Here is a 19,252-nt window from a genome sequence, read left to right as displayed (position 1 = left end):
TCTGAGACTCGTGTCTTCTCTGAGCTCTTACTGGTGCTTGACTTGCTTGCAAAAAGACATTCAGTCTCTGGTCAGCCCACCGTGTAGAAGGGTGATGTGTGTTAGCTGATCATCATAGGAAGCATCCTCTCTAAGTGGCCTACTTTGGCCAGCCTGCATATGGCGGCATCAGAACAACACACTCGCCTTTTCCCAGAGCAGTGCAGCATCCTGGCCTGGGTGGCTCACTGCAAGGTCAACTGTCCGGCTTCCCAGTGGCCCCAGGAACGTCAGCCCCCTCAGCACCCTGCTGCAGTCGCTGGGCAGGAGGACCTCCTCTTTGGCTTTTTTTTCCCCCCCTATATGTTTTCTCTGACCATGAAAACAAACAAAACAAAAACCACTTAGTTACTGCAGAAAAGTTGCAAAGTATAGGAAAAGTATAAAAAGATTTTTAAACAAAATCACTAATTTCTACCCCGCCTACCCCCCACCCCCAGTTATCATAAAATCCACATATGACCCTGAACCATATAAATAAGCTATACAGTTTTATTGGGGGAAAAATTTAAACCCTCTATTGTAGAAGTTTTCAAGCATACACACAAGTAGAGAGAATAGAATATTGAGCCCCTGTGTAACCCAAACCCAGCTTCAACAGTTAAAAGATCTTGAAAGTATCTCTCATCTCCATTTTGGGCTTCCGGGCCAGGGCTCAGAAAGGGAGGTGACAATAAACCTCACATAACAATGATATTGGAATTATTAGGATTTAACCAAAGAGTTTTTAGGCACAGCAGGGCTCCGAGCTCTGTGGGTTTTGAGACTCTCACTGGGCGTGGACAACGTCACGGCAGCCTTCCTGGTCAGATGTGGCAGTACTCATCCTCCCTCACTTTGACATTTATTCTTGAGTCTTCTTCCCAGGCGTGTGGATGGATTTTCACGGACACGTCAATACCTGTCTGCCCAGCACCAGTGGTGATCACCGCCCACGTCCAAAATGAGGCAGTGCTTACTGGTCCATGATGCTGAGCAGAGCTCCCAAGGGTGGTCTCATTGGAATCATGCTACTGCCTGTGGACCAGGGTGGGCGAGCTGTTATTTTCTGGTTCTCCTCTTTGGCTGACTGGTCCTGCTCTGTTTTTCCACTAGTCAGAGAAGGGGAAGAATAGGTGGTGAAATGCCCAATAGGAAGTCCTCCTGGAGGTGCTTTGCATGTGGGCTGAGGCACTGCTGCATCAGTGACGGTCACTGGCAGTCCAGGCAAGTGGAGAAAGTGGCTGTCGGCCATCAAGTCCGGGAGGGTTTGGGAGGGCCAGAATGCGTAGAGAGTCTTGATTACTTATCACAGGCCCCTGGCTAAGCCAGATGCTGCCTTTGGAGCTTGTTTGTGTGGGGGAGACTTAGCATATTCATTAGATATGCTCAGGGATCTGAGACATAATGAAATGCCCTGCCTCCAGGACTGACAGGTTCTGCCTCCCTGCTGGGTGGCAGCAGGTGGCTGTGTTGCACTCGGGGCTCTCTGTCCTCACTCTTTTCACCTGCTCCCCCCACCCTTCTTTCTTGCCTGGGGACTGCGAAGACAGCTTTCATGTTCTGGCTGCCGGGTCCTAGTGTTGGCTTTCTTCTTTAATGTGGTTCTCCCCTAGAAGGTGGTGACAGTATGAGTAGGATTGCTTTTAAGAGATTTGGAACCAAATGAGACATGGAGAGTCAAGTGTCCTCAAGAAGTTGACCCACTGTGGTTCTAGATTTGGACCCCTTCACTTTGCTCACCTGGACCTTGGTTTCCTCTTCTACTAACTGATGGGTTGGATAGTGTGTTCTCATAATCTTCCAAGACTGTGGCTAGCATTCCTGGTATACAAGAAACCAGACTGCATGATCCACAAGCTTTACTTGCCCAGTGGTTGTACGGTATGCTGGGTGGGCATTGTGTCCTTTCGCTAAAATGTGGGTGTGGTCAAAGGGCAGTGACTCTGCCGTTAGAAACACCATCCACCATCTATCTGTGTGACTCAGGGGCAGGATGTTACCTGCTTTGTAAGGCTGGTCAAAACCCTGATGAGAGGGCTTCCCTGGTGGCGCAGTGGTTGGGAGTCCGCCTGCCGATGCAGGGGACACGGGTTCGTGCCCCGGTCCGGGAAGATCCCACATGCCGCGGAGCGGCTGGGCCCGTGAGCCGTGGCCGCTGAGCCTGCGCGTCCGGAGCCTGTGCTCCGCAAGGGGAGAGGCCACAGCAGTGAGAGGCCCGCGTACCGCAAAAAAAAAACCTGATGAGAAAGGGATTTAATGGCTTAAGTCAGATTCCCTATAAACTGTCTCTGGGACAGAGATTTTTGTGGCAATGATTTATTTATGGACTGCTTTCGGGAGAAGCCTGTACCGATAGGAGGGAAGTAGAATAAGTCAGGAGAAAGTACTAGGCAAAGGTGTGGCTGCAGACGTTTTAGCTTGTCTTATTCCCCAGATGGCTCCACAGTGAGTTACACCATAGAAGTTGTCCCATGCAGAGGCGAAGGGGCTGGGCCCTTGACACCCCTGCATCAGTGAGCTATTGGTTCCAGGTCACTGCCCCCCGTGGACAGGCATAAACTCCCAGATGAGGAGGGTCTGTCAGCCAGGGGCCAACTTCTCAGGAGGATCCAGGTGTGAGCCGTTAGCAGCCAACACTCAGAGCTGCTGGGGTGGGAGGGGGGTGGTACACCTGCTGGTAAAGGAGACCTGATGGGGGCAGCGCAGAATCTGCCACATCCAGGCTGCTGAGAGCCGGACAGGGAGGGAGGCTAGGAGGCAGGGTATGAGGGGGCTATTCTGAATATAAGTCCCTGAGCAAAGAGGGAACGGGGATGGCTCAGGACATGCCAGGAAATGCTCAGATGTGATTTTCCAATTAGGCCAATGTAACTGATGGTTATAGAAGTCAGGAGAACGTTACATTTGAGGGAAGTAGATGGTGCCTAGGAAGGGGTATGAGGGAAGCCCTAGGGGTTATCTGGGTGCTGGCTGCACGGTTATGTATGCTTTGAAAAAATCCACTAAGAGTGCCCTTATGATTCGTGTATGTTTCAGTACAACATCCACACGGGGCCCCGGGGTCTGCTATCGCAGGGAGGCAGGAGTTCATTCCCAGAGAGCATTCCCTGCCCTCGTTTTTCTTCTCACGTGTCCCCTACCTCTTGACACTTCTGAACCTTTTGTATTTAATTGAAGTGTAGTTGATTTACAATATACATATACATATATATATATCCATTCTTTTTCAGATTCTTTTCCCTTACAGGCCATCACAAAACATTGAGTAGAGTTCCCTGTGCTCTACAGTAGGTCCCTGTTGGTTATCTATTTTATATATAGTAGTGTGTCTATGATAATCCCAAGCTCCTAATTTATCCCTCCCCACCCCCTTTCCCCTTTGGTAACCATAAGTTTGTTTTTTATGACTGTGTTTTTTATGATTTCTTAATCTTAACCTCCTCCTCCTCTTTCTTTCACCTCCATGATAAACCTTTTCTCTGCCTTTCTGACCTCTGCTGCCTCCTGCCAAGGTAGTTTCTTAGACTGTCATGTGACTCTTTACTCTGAAAGCTTCAGCAAATCCTTTCCTGACCTCCTGGACCAGATCAGACGCACCTGTGGGTCAGCTCCCTGGTGGTCCCTTCATCACACTCATCTCGGTTTAAAGCCGCACAGTATGTGTGAGCTCACTTATTTAATGTGGGCCTCCCCATTATACTAGTTCATGAAGGCCAGGACCTGAGACTGCTTTGTTCATCATTTATCCCCAGTACCTAGGAGGATATCTGTTGCCTAGTACATGGTCCACAAATTTGTTGAACAAAATATGGCCTTTAGGCTCTGAGACATGGACTCCGAGTCCCAAGTCCCTTGGGATGAAAAGGAGCTGTACACTTGGTGCTGGAATGAAGTGAGTGGCCCAGGCGAGGCAAGTCAGCTGGGCAGTGCCGGATGCCCAGGCGTCATTCCCTCAGGGGAGGTGGTAAGCAGTTGAATCGTCTTTGGCCTCCTTATTATATTTTTGTGTTAGCCTGTGAGAAGACCCACCAAAAAGGAACATTATTAACTTTATTTACTCCACCTCTTGCCCTCTCTGAATTTTCTCTCCCTGGGATGGTCTGCAGAGGCCTAGGACAGATGCTTTTGCTGAGACGAATGGCCTGGCCTCTTTGACAGCCCAGGGTGGCTGCTGCAGCCCTCCCTTGACCTGAGCTCACTTGGCAGTTCCAAAGCTCTCTCTTTGAGGCAGAGCCTCTAGGCCAGCAGTTCTCAACTGAAGCCAGTTTTTGCCCCCAGGCGTTTTGGCAGTTCCCACTGCAAAGAATTATCCTGCCCACGATGCCGATGGTGCCCAGGCTGAGCCTGCGGCAGGCCAGGCCAGGGCTTGCCAGTGGGTGCCACCTCCAGCCTGGGAAGCAGGTGTACCTGAGAGACCTTTTTTTTTTTTCCCCTCTGAAAGGACCCTGGAATAAGTATCCTCGTTTTTTTCCCAGTTCCAATTCACTCAGCCTCCCCACTCAGCTATATGTCATTCAGCCTCCCTGGCCAGAGCTGCTCTGTGAGAAGCGTGGACATCCAGGAGGAGGCCCTTCAGCCTGTGTTCTGCAGAGCCTTGTGGAACCCTGATGGAGGCCTGTTTCCAAGGATGGGAGCTATAGTACTGCCTTTGCAACCCAGGCCAGGGCTGGGCAGGGACCCCCTGCCTCTTGTCATCTCCGTCTCTATCCTTCTTTCCAGTCCTCCTCCCACCCCTGCCTTCCACCATCTCCCCCATCACCCGGAGATTAATGTGATAATTGCCATGTGTGCCTGTTTACGCAGGGAGTGGGTGCACTCACCACCCCCAGTCAGGCGGGTTCCCAAAGGAACACATTCCCACTGTGTCAGGCCTGGTACCCGCTGAGCACTCCCTGTGCAGGGTGGGCCGCCACCCCCGACTGCTTTCTCTGTCATCAGCCCCATCCTGCGCACGTGTGCGCGTGTGTGTGTGTCACTCAGGGAATCAGCAGGTGAGAGAGATGGAGGGTAGCCTGCTTGCCAAGTCTAGGGGCTTGACTGGGTCGGTGGGAGGAGAATCAGCATCTTAAATAAGAGGACGTTGCCCAAAGAAAAGCGCTCTCATGTACTGCCTGCCACAGAGTAGGTGTTCCATGAATGGTGGGGAGGAGGAAGCTGGTACTCTGTGTGCAGCTGTCTTTGCAGTGAGGGGCTGGTTTACACTTTAGCTGCTCCACAATAGCGGTCTGGGCAGGGAAGGGTCCACTCTCCTGGGGCCAGAATCCAGTGGACCATGTTTGGAAAGCTGTAGGTCTCCTTCCCCGGGATCTTGCAAAGAGTACTTAGCACAGCTGTCCCCTGGCCCTGAAGGAAGAGTTGCTAGGGAGAATGAAGTGTGATGCTCCCGCAGGCAAGGTGCTTGGGAGAGTCACAGAAGCAGGGGGTACAGGGGAGACAGAAGGAAAGGGAGAGGTTCTCCCTCTCACACAGGCAGCCCCTCCTCTCTCCCGTGTCCTGCTGTGTCACAGACACACATGCCCACCCCAGAGGGAACACAGTCACAACTCTGCGGTTGAACTGGTACCTTTCTGCTTGGCGCTCCTGAGTCCCACCTCATATGGTATCAGGGCACTTGCTGCCTTCAGAGTTGTCGATTACTTTCTTCTTTTTTCATCTCAAAAGACACTTCAGTAGTTGTCTCTCCTACACTGGACAGTTTTAAGGTTTTAATAACGATGAATCAGAAGGAGATTGAAGCTCTAATCAGCATTAGAAAGAACCTTGCCATTTTGGAGGAGGGAAGCATGAAGTCCTGGGCTTGCCCACTTCCTGCTGAGGTGTGTTCCCCTGTCCTGGTGGCCTTGTCATTGATCCACTGACAGGCATGGGAGGTGGGGGTGTGAGGCCACCTGGAGAGGAGGAACGGGAGGGGCCGAGGGAAGATGAAGCCGGAGGGAGAGGCGGAAGGTGTAGAGAGGGTAGGGCAAGTCTATTAAAAGGTTTGTGAATAATCTCGGGGAGCTGTCAAGCTGCTTTCTCCAGAAGAACCTTGTAAGCTGTCAGTCATCCTTAATGACCCCCTAGGCTTATTAACCCCCTAGCCGCTGGTGCTGGGGTCCTCCCAGATATTCTTTTTCTCCTTCTCTTCCCTTTCTCCTCTGTTCTTCTCATCCAACAGGCCCCAGTACCATGGTGGATGACTTTTTTTTTTTTTTCTTTTAAAGCAATTCAGACAAAGCTTGGGGAGGATATCAGAATGAATTTTGTTAGGCATATTTTAAACACGAGAATCATCTTACTCAAATTGTGGTCATTTATTGATTGGTTGAGCGTCTATGTGTGCCAAACACTTTGTCAGATGCCAGATACAGAAATGAGCAGACAGTGAAGGCTCTTGCCTTAATGTAGGTTAAAGCGAAACCAAAACATTCTCACAGCACACTGAGTAAAAGGACACTCCATCAGCAGGATTTTAGAGAACTGGGAAGCACATTCCAGACTCGGGGCCTGTGAGGGGAGTCCTTCTCTCCCTGTATTTCACAGGCTGTATTTCCTGATATGTTAATAGATTGCCGTTGAAAAGGAGGTTTTGTAATCAAGGAAGTGTAAGAAATGATGGAGGAAATAAAGTTAATAATGTTCCTTTTTGGTGGGTCTTCTCACAGGCTGACACGAAAATATAATCTGCTCTGTTTCCCCAATTTCTTTGGTTCCAGAAGCTCATTTTCCACAGAACACATGAACATCTTACAGGTTGCTAGCAACGAGGAGAACACAATTTGGGAATTGTTCTTCACTGTGCAGCATCTCTGGCAAATAGTCACCCAACCGAAATTGCTCTAGCCATCCTCAAAACGTAGCACAGTCACTCCTGGGACCAAAAACAGATTAAAAGTCACAATTTCATCATTGCCATTGCTGACACCAACTAATGTTTATTGGCAGCTGAGCCGTGATCTGGGTGCTGGGAGCAGACTCAGTTCTTGCTGCCAAAGAACTCTCAAGGTGGGGCTGACTGTCTAAGCCATGGGGTGAATGAAACTTGTTGATCTGGAGCACCACCGGTGAAGCATCCGCGCTAACCAGTCTTTACAAAATGTTGCATTTATAGTCATGGATAAAGATAGAGCTAGTTATACAAAGATCATTCAGTCCATCCTGTAGCTCACAGGAAGAACCATGTCTCAATTATCTCAGAAAAACTAGCTCCCTATGTCCATTAAAACCCCCTGTGGCCCTTGGCATCTAGTTCTTCTGCATCTTCCTTCTGATATCAGGAGAAATTTTCTCTGCGGTCTGACCCGAATCTGCCCTGCTTACGTTTGACTGAGCAGACCTGGTTGAACCAAAGAGCCTAGATCTTATACACTGAAATTGGCAGGTCTCTGCTTTTGTTCATACAGTTCAGAAGGTGTTTGTTTGTTTTTAACTTTTATTCTGCTTCATTTGCAAACATATCTCTCTGAACAGCATAGGGGCAAGACAAAAAGACACGAGCTTGGTGAAAGAGGTTGCCTTAGAAGGTATTTTTTAATGGAAAAATCTACTGTACAGTGATAGCTGCCATGATCAGTGGGAGGCTATATTTTATAGACTGACATATTTGAATGGGAGGCAGAAGGAAAATGAGATAATTTGGGGAAAAACAAGATAGAATGTCATAGAAGTCCATGGGAAGCAGGAAGACAATGAATCAAAATATGTTTGCAAAGTTAGTAGTGAGAGGGAGAGAAAGGTAACTCACGGGGATAAGAAACACTTTGCAATAGAAATTCCGAGTTCAGATCTTCATTTTACTAATTTAGCATGCGAATTTTAGGCATGGCATTTGACTTGAATGGCCTTGTTTCTCCAGTGAATTGGGAATAAAATATCTTTGCAGAAACTTTTGAGTTTCAAACAGGTATTAAAGTTTGTGTGTGAGGGGTGGAGTGGGATTGGGGGGATTCAAAGCCCTGCATATGTAAAATGCAATTCAGGTGGACTTGTTAGGAGTTGATATCATGAGGAGAGACAGTCAAGGCAAAGCTTAATTGAGAGGTCCATGTGTTAGGACTTTTCAGAATTCTCCAAAACTGTTTAAAGGTCCTTAATGAGACATCCTACTGAGAGTTGCTTTGTTTTTTGTTTTTTGGTTTTTTTTGGCTAAGACATGTCATATAATCCTCCCTCAGCCCCCTACCACTCAAGGGCCTTGCGTCTCACTTGTGGTATAAGAATCCAGAATATGGGTTTCCATGCGGTTTTTAGTTCACTGTGTGTTCACATTAGAGAGAGCGCAAGGGATCACTCTTCAAATCTAGATTTATTCCTTCTTTTACTAGAGCCTTCCCAGGGCCAGGCCTGATCTAGCTCTGTACTATTGGACTATGATGGAGGAAGGAAAGCCAGAGCCCAGGGTCACGAGCTGAGCAGGATGTGGATGACATTAATCTCTCCCAAGCAACCTGTCAAGGTGTTTGCCAGCATCCCTGGAATAAAGTGATGGACACAGCCTGCCTCTGTCGTTTGAGAACTTGCCCAGTTTAGAGTACAAAGGCTTAGAACCCACATCACCAAACACTGTAAAACCAGTGATTATTTGCATGCTCTTAGAAAAGTATTTTACCTTTCTGGGTTCAGTTACCTGCCGAGTGAGGGTGTTAGACCATTCCAATTCAGGATGTTGTGTGTGGCTGACACGGTGCCCTTCACAGTGTACATGGAAAACATGAGTTAATCTACAACCACATTAAATTGGGAGTGAAGTGAGGCAGTGTTTAACGATATTGCACTGTGCTTTTTCATCACCCTATATGTGCTGCAGGAACGGAGGCCTTCACCTGGCGGGTGGTTCTGATGAAGTATTAAGGAACCATTTTTCTTCCTTTCAGACCAATGATGCCTTAGGAGCAACCTGGAATTGGCTGTACTTCATCCCCCTGATCATCATTGGATCCTTCTTTGTTCTCAACCTCGTCCTGGGAGTGCTTTCTGGGTAAGCCAGATGTTTCTCAAATCCTTTCTAACGATAAACTAGTGTTCCTGACTCCTTGCAGATTCATTCATGTAACCTTCATCAACTGGGCAGCCCCTATGTGCTAAAAGCTGTTCTAGATTCTGGGAAGGCAGTCGTGAACCGTCGTTTTAATCATCTTTAGTATTCTTAGGATCTGAAAAGTCTTTAGACTGGTACAACCTTGAACATGGTAGCTAACGCGAGTCCATTTATCCATCCATCCTTTCATTCTGTCACTCAACAGAGACCTTCTGTGTCAAACACTGTGCTGGTTGATAGACATATGATGTTTAATAAGAAACAGGCTTTACCCTCAAAAGGTTCTTACTCTATTGTGTATTGGACATCAAATTCCATATCTGTGGCTTGAATTAGTATACATCAGTTAACAAGTACTGAATGTTCAGTGCCATTGCAAAGAGCACATAAAGTATAAGGCACGGTTTCTGCCTTTAAGAAACTTACATTTTGCTGAGAAGACAACACAAACACTTGAAACAGGGAACAGGAGTTCTTTTACTGACTAATATAAGATGCAGTTCATTTGTTTTGGGGAAGGGACAAATCTATATAGTCTGAAGCTATCAGAAATGGTTTCATAAAGGATTGGGATTTTGCTTGGGATACAAAATATGTAATAGGATAAAATAGAATATATGGGAGTGAATATTCCAGGAAGTTGAGCACCACACCATAAGCAAACATGAAGAAATGGGATTCATCATGCAGAGTGAGGAGACTAGAATGCAACCAAATTTAACTTGAGTGGAAATTTCATTTGGGAATTGAAAGGATAAAATAGGAGGGCTAAAACAGGGCCTTAGAGAGGCTTTCATTTTTCTAAGCAAAACTGAACATAATCTCTTGTCTGAATGGCAGACATTCTTGAAATGGAAATTTATAAGGTGGTCCTTCTCTTTAAACGTGGCAGATTGAACCAAGTTGGACATCTCTTATAAGTCCACTAACACAGGAAGTAAATACTGAAAGGACACAGTGACAAAGAGAACAGGAGAGGGTATGAAAATAGATGAGAGATGTCAACAGAACTTTTGAAGACAGTAAATGGTAACTAATCTAGTGGCACGAAAGCTGAGGTTACACTTCCTCCAGCGAGGAATGCCAAGAAAAAAGCAAAATGAGAGAAAGGCTCAGGAATTGAGGCACCAGGTATGTCTAAAAGCTGGGGTATGGGGGGGGATTCTAGAACAAGAGGATTTTTCCCAGTTCCTAGATGCATTCTCCCCGGTACCTTAGATCTCTTCCCCCAGACACTGCTCACAGGTGCCTGTCCCACCCAACCACCCCCCCCCTCCGCCAGCCAAAGTTAGAAGACTTCCTCTCTGAGGAGGCTGAATCAGAGAAGCGTGGAATAGTAACATCAGGGTGGGGTTGATATTCTGTACCGAAAACGGGAGTGTTACATGAAAGTCCACAAACTGAACGTCATGCTCCCAGCCCACTTCTACTGCTTGGCTCTCAAAAATGTAGCAATGTGGTGGAGTTCACAGCCTTCCCCTATGGGGGAACTACCCATCTGAAGAGAAGAGACGTCTGGATCCTGATATTTGAGGGTAATCAGAGAAATGGTCCCATCCTTCACCTTCAGTGAGGCTGACCATATTAGTTTCCTGAGGCTGCCCCAACAAATTACCACAAACTAGGTGGCTTAAAAGTGTGAGAGAAATTGTCTCATAGTTCTGGAGGCTAGAGGTCCAAAATCTGGCAGGGCCATGCTACCTCCAAGGGCTCTACGGGAGAATTTCTTTGCTTCCTCTTCTAGCCTCTGGTGGCTCCAGGCATTCCTTGGCTGTGGCTGTGTCACTCCAGTCTCTGCCTCCATGGTCAAGTTGCCTCCTTCTCTTCTGTCTAGAATCTCCCTTTGCCTCTCTCTTATGAGGACACTTGACATTGGATTTAGGGTCACCTGGATAATCCAGGATGACCTCTTCATCTCAAGATCCTTAACTTAGTTACATCTGCAAAGATCCTTTTTCCAAATAAGGGAACATGCACAGGTTCCAGGAATTAGGATGTGGACCTATCTTTGGGGGAGGGGGCCACCAGTCAAACCACTACACCCAGCATTCTACAAGCCCCAACCGTTCGTGCAGGAGTTTCCAGTAAGCCTTTTGTGCTTTGCTCTTAAATATAAACACACAGCTAGGGGTCATCAGCATTCAAAGAAAAGGTCCAACACAAAAGACAAAATCAAAATAATAAATAGGAAAAAGGAACTTGAGGGAACATGAATAATGCAGGGAGCGGAAGATAACTTTTTAAAAGTATAATTGATATCAACAGAGATAGAAGAGAAATTATTTTATCTACAAGGCAGCAGATTGCTATAAAAAAAAGAGAACATTTAGCAGTTAAGAAGAGCTCTTGGAAATTAATGTAAAATAATTAGTGTAAAACTTATATTAATGTAAAAATATTAAAATGTAAATATTAAATGTAAATATTAAATGTAAAAATATTAAAATGTAATAAAAATAAATAGTAAATGGTTGGATTATAAAGTTGATGAAATCACCCAGAAAGTAGAACAGAAATAAGAAAATTAGAGGATTGGTTCAACATTGAACTAATAAGATTTCCGTAAAGAAAATAGGGAAATGGAGAGGAAGAAATTAACAAAGAAAAATACCAAAAATGTTCTCAGAACTAATAAACTCATACCGCCAGATTAAAAGATCTGTTGAGACACGTGCAAAGGATATTCTTTCTAGCATTCATTTTTGATGGTGGGGACTTGGAGGAAACCTGGGTACCTATAACTAGGAGAGTAGTTAGGTGGACATAACTCTTGGATGACATACTATGTGACAGTCAGGAGCAACTATGTGACCATGTACATGTTAAAAACAGAGTTTAGTGAAAACAAGAAGGAAACAGTATAATACCATCCACGTAAATTAAAAAATACATGTACACATAATACACAGTTCGTAAAACTTCATTCAGATAAAAACTATACATTGAATATAGTGTAATGGTTGTTTGTATGGCAAGGAGATGGGAGGTGGGTGTGGAGAAAAAAGGGAACAAGTGAGTTAATAATAAAAATGCCAACTGAGCACTCAACACAACAGCTGAGAACAGACTACACCAAGATAAACCATGACATTTCAGAGCACCTGAGTAAAATAATATTCTGGAAGCTTCTGGTGCTTAGTAAGGAGATGAATTTTATCTATAAAGAATCAGGAATTAGGATGGCTTTGGACACCTCCATGACACTGAAAGTTAGAAACCAATAGAGAAGTTCCTAAAAAATTTTTTGGAAAAAAATTTCCAAGATAGAATGTTTATACCTAGCCCAAATAGCAATTATTTGTGAGGATGGAATACCAGTATGTTGAGACACTTTCTCTGAAGAAGTTACTGGAGAATGTGAGTCACTAAAAATAAAGAATTAATTGAAGAAAGAGAAGGACCCTGAGACTCATGGAAACAAGGGACTCATTAGAGAGAAAGAAAGGAGATTTCCAGGGTGATGATGAAGGGAACTTAAGGATAATAACTGTCAGAAGGCCTAGTGAGCAGCAAGTTCAGACTTGAGTAGGATGACAGAGGGCTCTAAAAATATGTTTAAGAAAACAATGAAATTAGTATGTTTCCCAATGTGTATTATTCTACCTACAAGAGTTTAATTTTTTCTAAAACTATGTATATGAGTATATAAATATTTATATGTATTTGCACACACATACCAATCTAAGCAATTAATTCCACAAAATACAGAAGTGTTACCACTATAGTAATAGAAGCAAAGTAAGTACTCCATACCGCTCAGCTGTCAATGAGACGTACATTGTTCACACTGGATTTTGAGATAGCCCCTATGGTGCTATAATTGCCTTAAGAGGATGGGGGAGAATAAGGATGAGGGAGGAGAAGGGAATGTCAAAGACTAAAATCTTAGGTTCTACAGTGGGGAAGTCCTTAAGTGATAACTAAAAGTGAAATATCAAGAAAGAACAGTTGTGTAAGTATAATATTTATAAAATTGGAAATGAATACTAGAAGAACCAGGTAAAAGAGTTATAAGTGGTTGCCTTGGGGAGTCAGATTCAGGGGTGAGAAGGGGTGAGGCAGTGGGCTGCTATTTTTTCATTACAAGCTTTAAAAACTTTTGACTTTAAAACTCAACATGCATGACTTGGAGAAAAATAGAAATTAAAATTTAAAATTACTGCACACACACAAAAAGTGCAGGATGAAAGGAGTGTATAAGACTATTCGTCTAGCATCGTGGGGGGAGGATTGGCCTGGAGAGAGACCAGGTACAGGAGGATTAAGGAGGAAACAGCCATATTAGTCAACTCTGTGGTACTAAGAGCCTTGGGTGACTTGTGAAATGGTTATGAAGGAAGGACAAGAGACAGTGTGAAGAAGTTCTTAATAGTGTATGTCTTGAGTAGAGAGTCATAAGACATAATGCGATTTCTTATGCATGTACTCATTCAGTGAGCATTTATTGACATCCTTTATGCTCAGTAGGTAATTCTCTCCACATAGCCTATAGCTACAGGTCACCTGCTCTACCTCAATGACTGCCCAGGAGGGACCTGACCATAGACTTCTTTCTTCTTGTATTTCTACTGAGGGAATAATCTCTTGTTTGTATAATGTTATCCGACATTCTTTGTCCTTACTTGTCCACGTTTTAGTTGAGAAAATTCAAGTCAGATTCTCACTATTGAATAACAGGTCATTGATGTTCCAGATAAGGTCCCAGTGTGGGTTGAGGATGTGTTATAACAGAGCTGGAAATGGGACAGAGCACTGCCCTGAAACACAATTCCTGTCTGACTGCGTCCACTCTGATGGACTAGCTCTAGTTTGGAATTGCATCTTTGAATTCTCCTACATCCTTCTCTGGGTGGGAAAGCATGGGAGGTTGGGAGAAATGTGAGCTTGGGCATCTGACAGTCACGGGTGAGATCCTAACCCTGCCGCTTGTTAGCATTGTGCCCTTGGACAGGTTACTCTGAGCCTGCTTCCTCCTCTGTGAAATGGGATAGCCACATCCCTCTCCCAGGCAGAAGCCTAGCCCAGGTCTGGCATGGAGTAGCCGTCAGCTCTTACACCCTGTGATATTATCGATGTTCATTTACTCTGTCTGTTAGGTGCAGGTGGCTATCATCTGAGTAGCAGCCTGTGATGTTGGGCTTGAACCTGCCGCGAGGCCATCGGTTCCTCTCTGACCGGGAGGCGGCCTCCTCAGGTTGGGAGATGAAACAGAACTGCATGGCATATGCCTCCTTAGCACTTCTGGAGAAGCCTAGGAAGTGACAGCGGCAGCTGGGAACAGCTGGTGTGAATAAATTCCAACATTTCAAAGAGTGTTAACAATAGGGGCCTTCCAGGCTGGGTCTGGAATAGTTCTGTCCTGGTTTCTTTTTCTCGTTCTGATGCTCAACATGTATTGGGTTTCACTGGTGTCTGCAGAGGGTTCGGCAGCAGCGGGGGGGGCGGGGGGGCATGGGCTCTCTCTCCTGCTTTGTCTGGCTCTCACATGCCCCTGGAGGGGATGGAGGCGTTCTCCTTCGAGTAAGAGGTTGCTTGGGAGTTGCACTCATAAGCCAGGGAAAAGCTCTGAAGGTTTTATCTCTGGGATACATGTTCCCAGTGACCTGCAGGCAGTTTGAACATTAGGTACCGAGGTTTCCTAAAGCAGGGAGAAGGCAATGGAAGGAGGAACCCCTCTGCCGGGCAAGTGAAGAAGAGTCCGGTGAGTGGGGGCAGGCAGCCCACACCGGTGCTTATGGCCCACCAAGTGTGGAAGTGATGGATGCACCTGTCCCAGGGGCATGGGCCTAGGTGGGAGGAGGGCTCAGAGGTATGTTTGTCAGTTTCAGTGTATTCAAACAGGAAGTGTGGATAGAAGCTTTGTCGCATTTTTACTTGTCTCAGAGGAAATGGGATTTGATGAAAACCATTAGTTTAGGCTTGAAGAGAAGCAGAGCTTCCTGTCTCCATGGAAACAAAACAGGGCTGCTTAAGTACATCCTGAAGTGCAGTCAGGGGCTACAGGGCAGAAGGCTCATGCAAACAGAAAATGACCCTTATCCCATCACCTCTACTCTCTGCTCTCAGGGCTTCTGGAGAGAGGGAGGTAGGCTTGGGGGAGCAGCTGTGCTATCTCCAAACCAGGGCAGGGACAGCCAAGCCAGGGATTGCTTACGCATGCACACAGGGAGCATGTATGTAAAGCGTGTCATAGTTTTCAGAGCACTTTGCTTAGGTAGACACTATCTTTATTTACAGATGGGAAGAGGGCGGTTTAGAGGTGCTAACCCCCAAGTAGCTGCTGGCAGAGGTGTGGCCAGAGGTAATAATTTCCCACCTTCTGGTTAGGGGCTTGTTTTAATACACCTACACCAGGTGGCCTCCATCCAGGAATACTGGCACCCAATGTGGCACAACTAGAGCAAGTTGGCCAGTGGTTAACCTAGAATATCATCCTGACCATACAGATGTTGGTACGAGTTTTAATCTGCACCTACATTGAAGCATGTACTTATTCTCATACACTGGTCTTCAGTACACAATGTGACCTGGTACATACAAGGTAGAAGATGCCAAGGCCCACTGTCCAGGTCCTCTTGCCCTCAAGACTAATAGGGAGTGGTGGACTGTCCGTATAAGAGGAGGAATTCTTCTGGTCGCATCTCTTGAATGAGTGGAGTGGCTCCCATTACTGGCAAGATGACTGTGGTCCGTCTGTCTTGCCACCAACTCCTTTGCTGGGTAGGTTTGACGATTCAGTGCAATTCAGCAAAAGCTGATTGTGTGGCTACTGTGCTTAAGACACTGCGCTAGACTCTGAGATTACAAAGATGAGTAAAAGAGATTGTAGATTAATTAAGGAAATCATTCAAAATACATGTAATGGTGTCTAAATTCAATAGATCCAGAATTCTAGCCCTATCAAAAGTTAAAGATTCATATGTCATGTATTTTGGGCACCTACTGTCTTGTGAAGCATTGCTGAGAATACAAAGGTGAGTAGGACCTAGGTCCTGTCCACAGGGAAGAGGCTAATGAATGTACCTTCAGTATTAAATGTTGGATATCCTGAGTCACCTGCCATTGCTTCCCTCTGGATGTTAGGAGGCGGCATCTGAGCATTTCCCAGGCCTGACTTGAGATAGGAATGGCTGGTGGTCTTAAGAAGGAAATTGTTCATGCCCAGATCGGTGGTCCAGATGAGCACTCCGAGGGGTTGGTGGGTATCAGTTTGGCCTGTGTGTGATCTTCCCGAGGCAGACTGACATCGAAAGAGACTGGCTAAGATAAGCGTGTGCATGAACCACACGGTAATTCTCCTGCCAGGATTCCAACACTGGAATCAACTGGGAGAAATTCAGCAAGCAGTTCCTGAGTGCTTGCTATATGTCACTTGCTCCTAGGGCTGGGAATGAGATCAGACAGGGACAGAGAGCTGCTACCCTCAGGGAGCTTGTAGTCTAGGTGGAGAGGTAGAGAGATAGCACAGGGTGAGCATTTATATTAGATGGGGGCAAGGATCAGGCAGGGCCACCTGAAGAAGGTGACATTGATGCATTCTTTTGAAGAATGAATAGTGGCCAGCAAGAAGAAGGGAAGAGGACTTTCCATCAGGTTGGTAGTCAGGAAGATGTATAATGAGAGGCCATTGTGAGTGACTGGAGTGAAGCATGTCGGGGGCTGTAGAGGAGGTGAAACTAGAGGCAGAGGCTCCTCATGCAGGGCCCCTCCTGTGGGCTAAACCTGGGTTCAGACCTGACCCCTAGAGCTCGTGGCGGGGGCGCAGTTCTCAAGCTTAGCGGGGAAGACAGCCGGTTTGCCTTTGAAGATGATTTACCCTGGAGAAGCGGGATTAGAGGCAGGGAGACATGTTTGGAGCAACAGATGAAGAAAGAAGCAGAGAAGCAGTGAGGCAGAGGGGAGTGGTGATGGAGAAGGTGGACCAGATCCAGGAGGTGTTGGTGGGATGGGATCTGCATGACTTGGTGACTGTGTGGGTGTGTTTGAGTGTGTACTGGGGGTGGAAATAAGAGGGAAGTGTCTTGGACTACTTCTAGATTTTTTTAAAGTTTCTTTATTGAAGTATAGTTGATTTACAATATCGTGTGAGTTTCAGGTGTGCAGCACAGCATATGTATATATATAAACACACACATGCACACATATATATTCTTTTCCAGATTCTTTTCCCTTATAGGTTATTACGTAATATTGAGTATAGTTCCCTGCGCTATACAGTAGGTCCTTGTTGATTATCTATTTTATACATAGCAGTGTGTATATGTTAACCCCAGCCTCCTAATTTATCCCTCCCCTAACCCCTCTTTCCCCTTTGGTAATCATAAGTTTGTTTTCTGTCTGTGAGTCTCTTTCATTCGGAATTGAGCCACTAGGTGGCCAAGGGAGAACACCGGACAAAGAGGTTTTGAGGGAGAGTTTAGGTTTTGTACCTTTAGGGTTTGAGAAAGCGTAACGCATTTTACACCTTTGGCGAGTTCACAGCAGTAGTGTAGGGTTTGTTTTAGGTTGTTTTTTTTTAAGCTGTAATTTATTGAGACTGTGCTATGCACCAAGCATTGTGCTAATCCCATGACACACATTGTTTCATTTAATCCTCACCATGACCCTTGAGTTATTACTATCTTTTATAAATAGGATAGCTGTGACGGGAAGGTTTGGTAATTTGCCTAAGCTCGCAGAGCAGCAGGTTCAGAATTCGGATGGAGGTCTGGCCAGACCCCAATACATCTTGCATATAGTTTAAATGTCCTTGTTAAAAGGAATTTATCTGGGATCTAGTATCGCAGAACTCGATGGAAATGAAGGGGCCCTTGGTGGCTGGTGGGACATATAGAGCTTTACAGTCCTGCAGACAGAGCTTTCATGTCAAACACCTGTAATGACCAGAGTAGAGTGTTCATATCTCCCACCTTGACTGGAAGCATGCTCCTGGATGAGTTGCTTGCCCATGAGACTCCCACATAAAGCTATGAGGGTTTGTGGAAAGAGTCTGCATTTCCCCAAGAAGCTGTTTTGTGTATCAGTTATCAGAGTTGTACCTTAGAGTGTGATAAAAATTATTTGAGGCAGAAGGGACTATAAGTGTAGTTTAGTCCTGGCCTCCATGTTATAACCGAAGAAGTCTGACCAGAGAGTGAAGAGACTTTCTGAAGTCATACGCAACTATTTAGAGGCAGATCTTGACTAGAACCTAGTTCTCTGGTTCCCTGTTCAGAGTGCTTATTTCCTCTGCACAAATGGGGATAGCTTAGTAGTAAATACAGACTCTGTAGAGAGCGTACCTGGGTTTGAATCCCATGTCCATCACTTGTCATCTGCATGACCTTAGGCAAGTTGCTCCACTTTTCTATACCCTCGATTACCCGATTGCAAACAAGGATTCTAGGATCCACCATGTAGGATTGTTGGGGAAACTAAATCAGATCATTCACGTTAAGTGTTCAGTACCTGGGAGATAGTAAATACTTAATCAGTGTTAGCTCTGAGTAGCAGATTTCTTCTCTCCAGACCTTGGTTTACACCTCAGTAGGTAAGGCTGGAAAAGAGTCATTTTTACTCACCAAGTCCCCCCATTGAGTCAATTAGCATGAACTCGGATGTTTTCAGATACCACTGGTAGGGCTGACCATCCATGGCACCCTATTCCCTAGAGGGAATAGTAATGATGGATCATTGGACCACACCCCTGTACCTCCACATGTGGCCATCACCTTGGACACTATGCCTCTTGCAGTTTCTTAGCAATGCCCTCTGCTCCTGTGGTCTGGAGTAAGCCTTGCCCCCTTAGTTTTCCTTGTTGAATTCCTGCTCATCCCTCATCACCTGTTTCAGCTCTGACTTCCTTCATGAGATCTTTCCAGATCCATACCACCACTCCCATTCTGCAGTTCGGATTAAAATCTTTCTCCCATATGCTCTTATAGCACTATGTACCTGTCCATTAGAACCTATTACTCAGTATAACATTACACTATTTTGTTATGTCATTTAATAATAATAATAATGCTAAAGAAAAGAGCTAACATTTATTGAAAGCTTGTTATCTGCCTGATACTGTGCTAAATACTTTATACACATTATTTTGGTTAATTTTATAACAGCCTCACAAGTAAGGTAGTATTGTTAACCCCATTTTATAATAAATAAGGAAATGGAGGCTGAGAAAGTTTGAGTCTTAAATATGACTTATCAGGGGGCAGAACTCTCCTTTCCCGC

General features: G+C 45.6%; 1 protein-coding gene across 1 annotated transcript in view; it reads left to right on the top strand.

Moving 5' to 3' along the window:
• Positions 1–19,252, top strand: part of CACNA1E (calcium voltage-gated channel subunit alpha1 E) — a 367,243-nt gene that overhangs the window by 216,837 nt on the left and 131,154 nt on the right. The window contains exon 8 of the mRNA XM_029227981.1: positions 8,874–8,977. Within this exon, the coding sequence (XP_029083814.1) occupies positions 8,874–8,977 (104 nt within the window). The remainder of the gene's footprint in view (positions 1–8,873; positions 8,978–19,252) is intronic.

The sequence above is a fragment of the Monodon monoceros genome, unplaced genomic scaffold (genome assembly GCF_005190385.1).
Source record: "Monodon monoceros isolate NGI ecotype Baffin Bay Population unplaced genomic scaffold, NGI_Narwhal_1 Super_Scaffold_18, whole genome shotgun sequence".
NCBI lineage: Eukaryota > Metazoa > Chordata > Mammalia > Artiodactyla > Monodontidae > Monodon > Monodon monoceros.
This window is presented reverse-complemented; position numbering and strand designations above follow the sequence as displayed.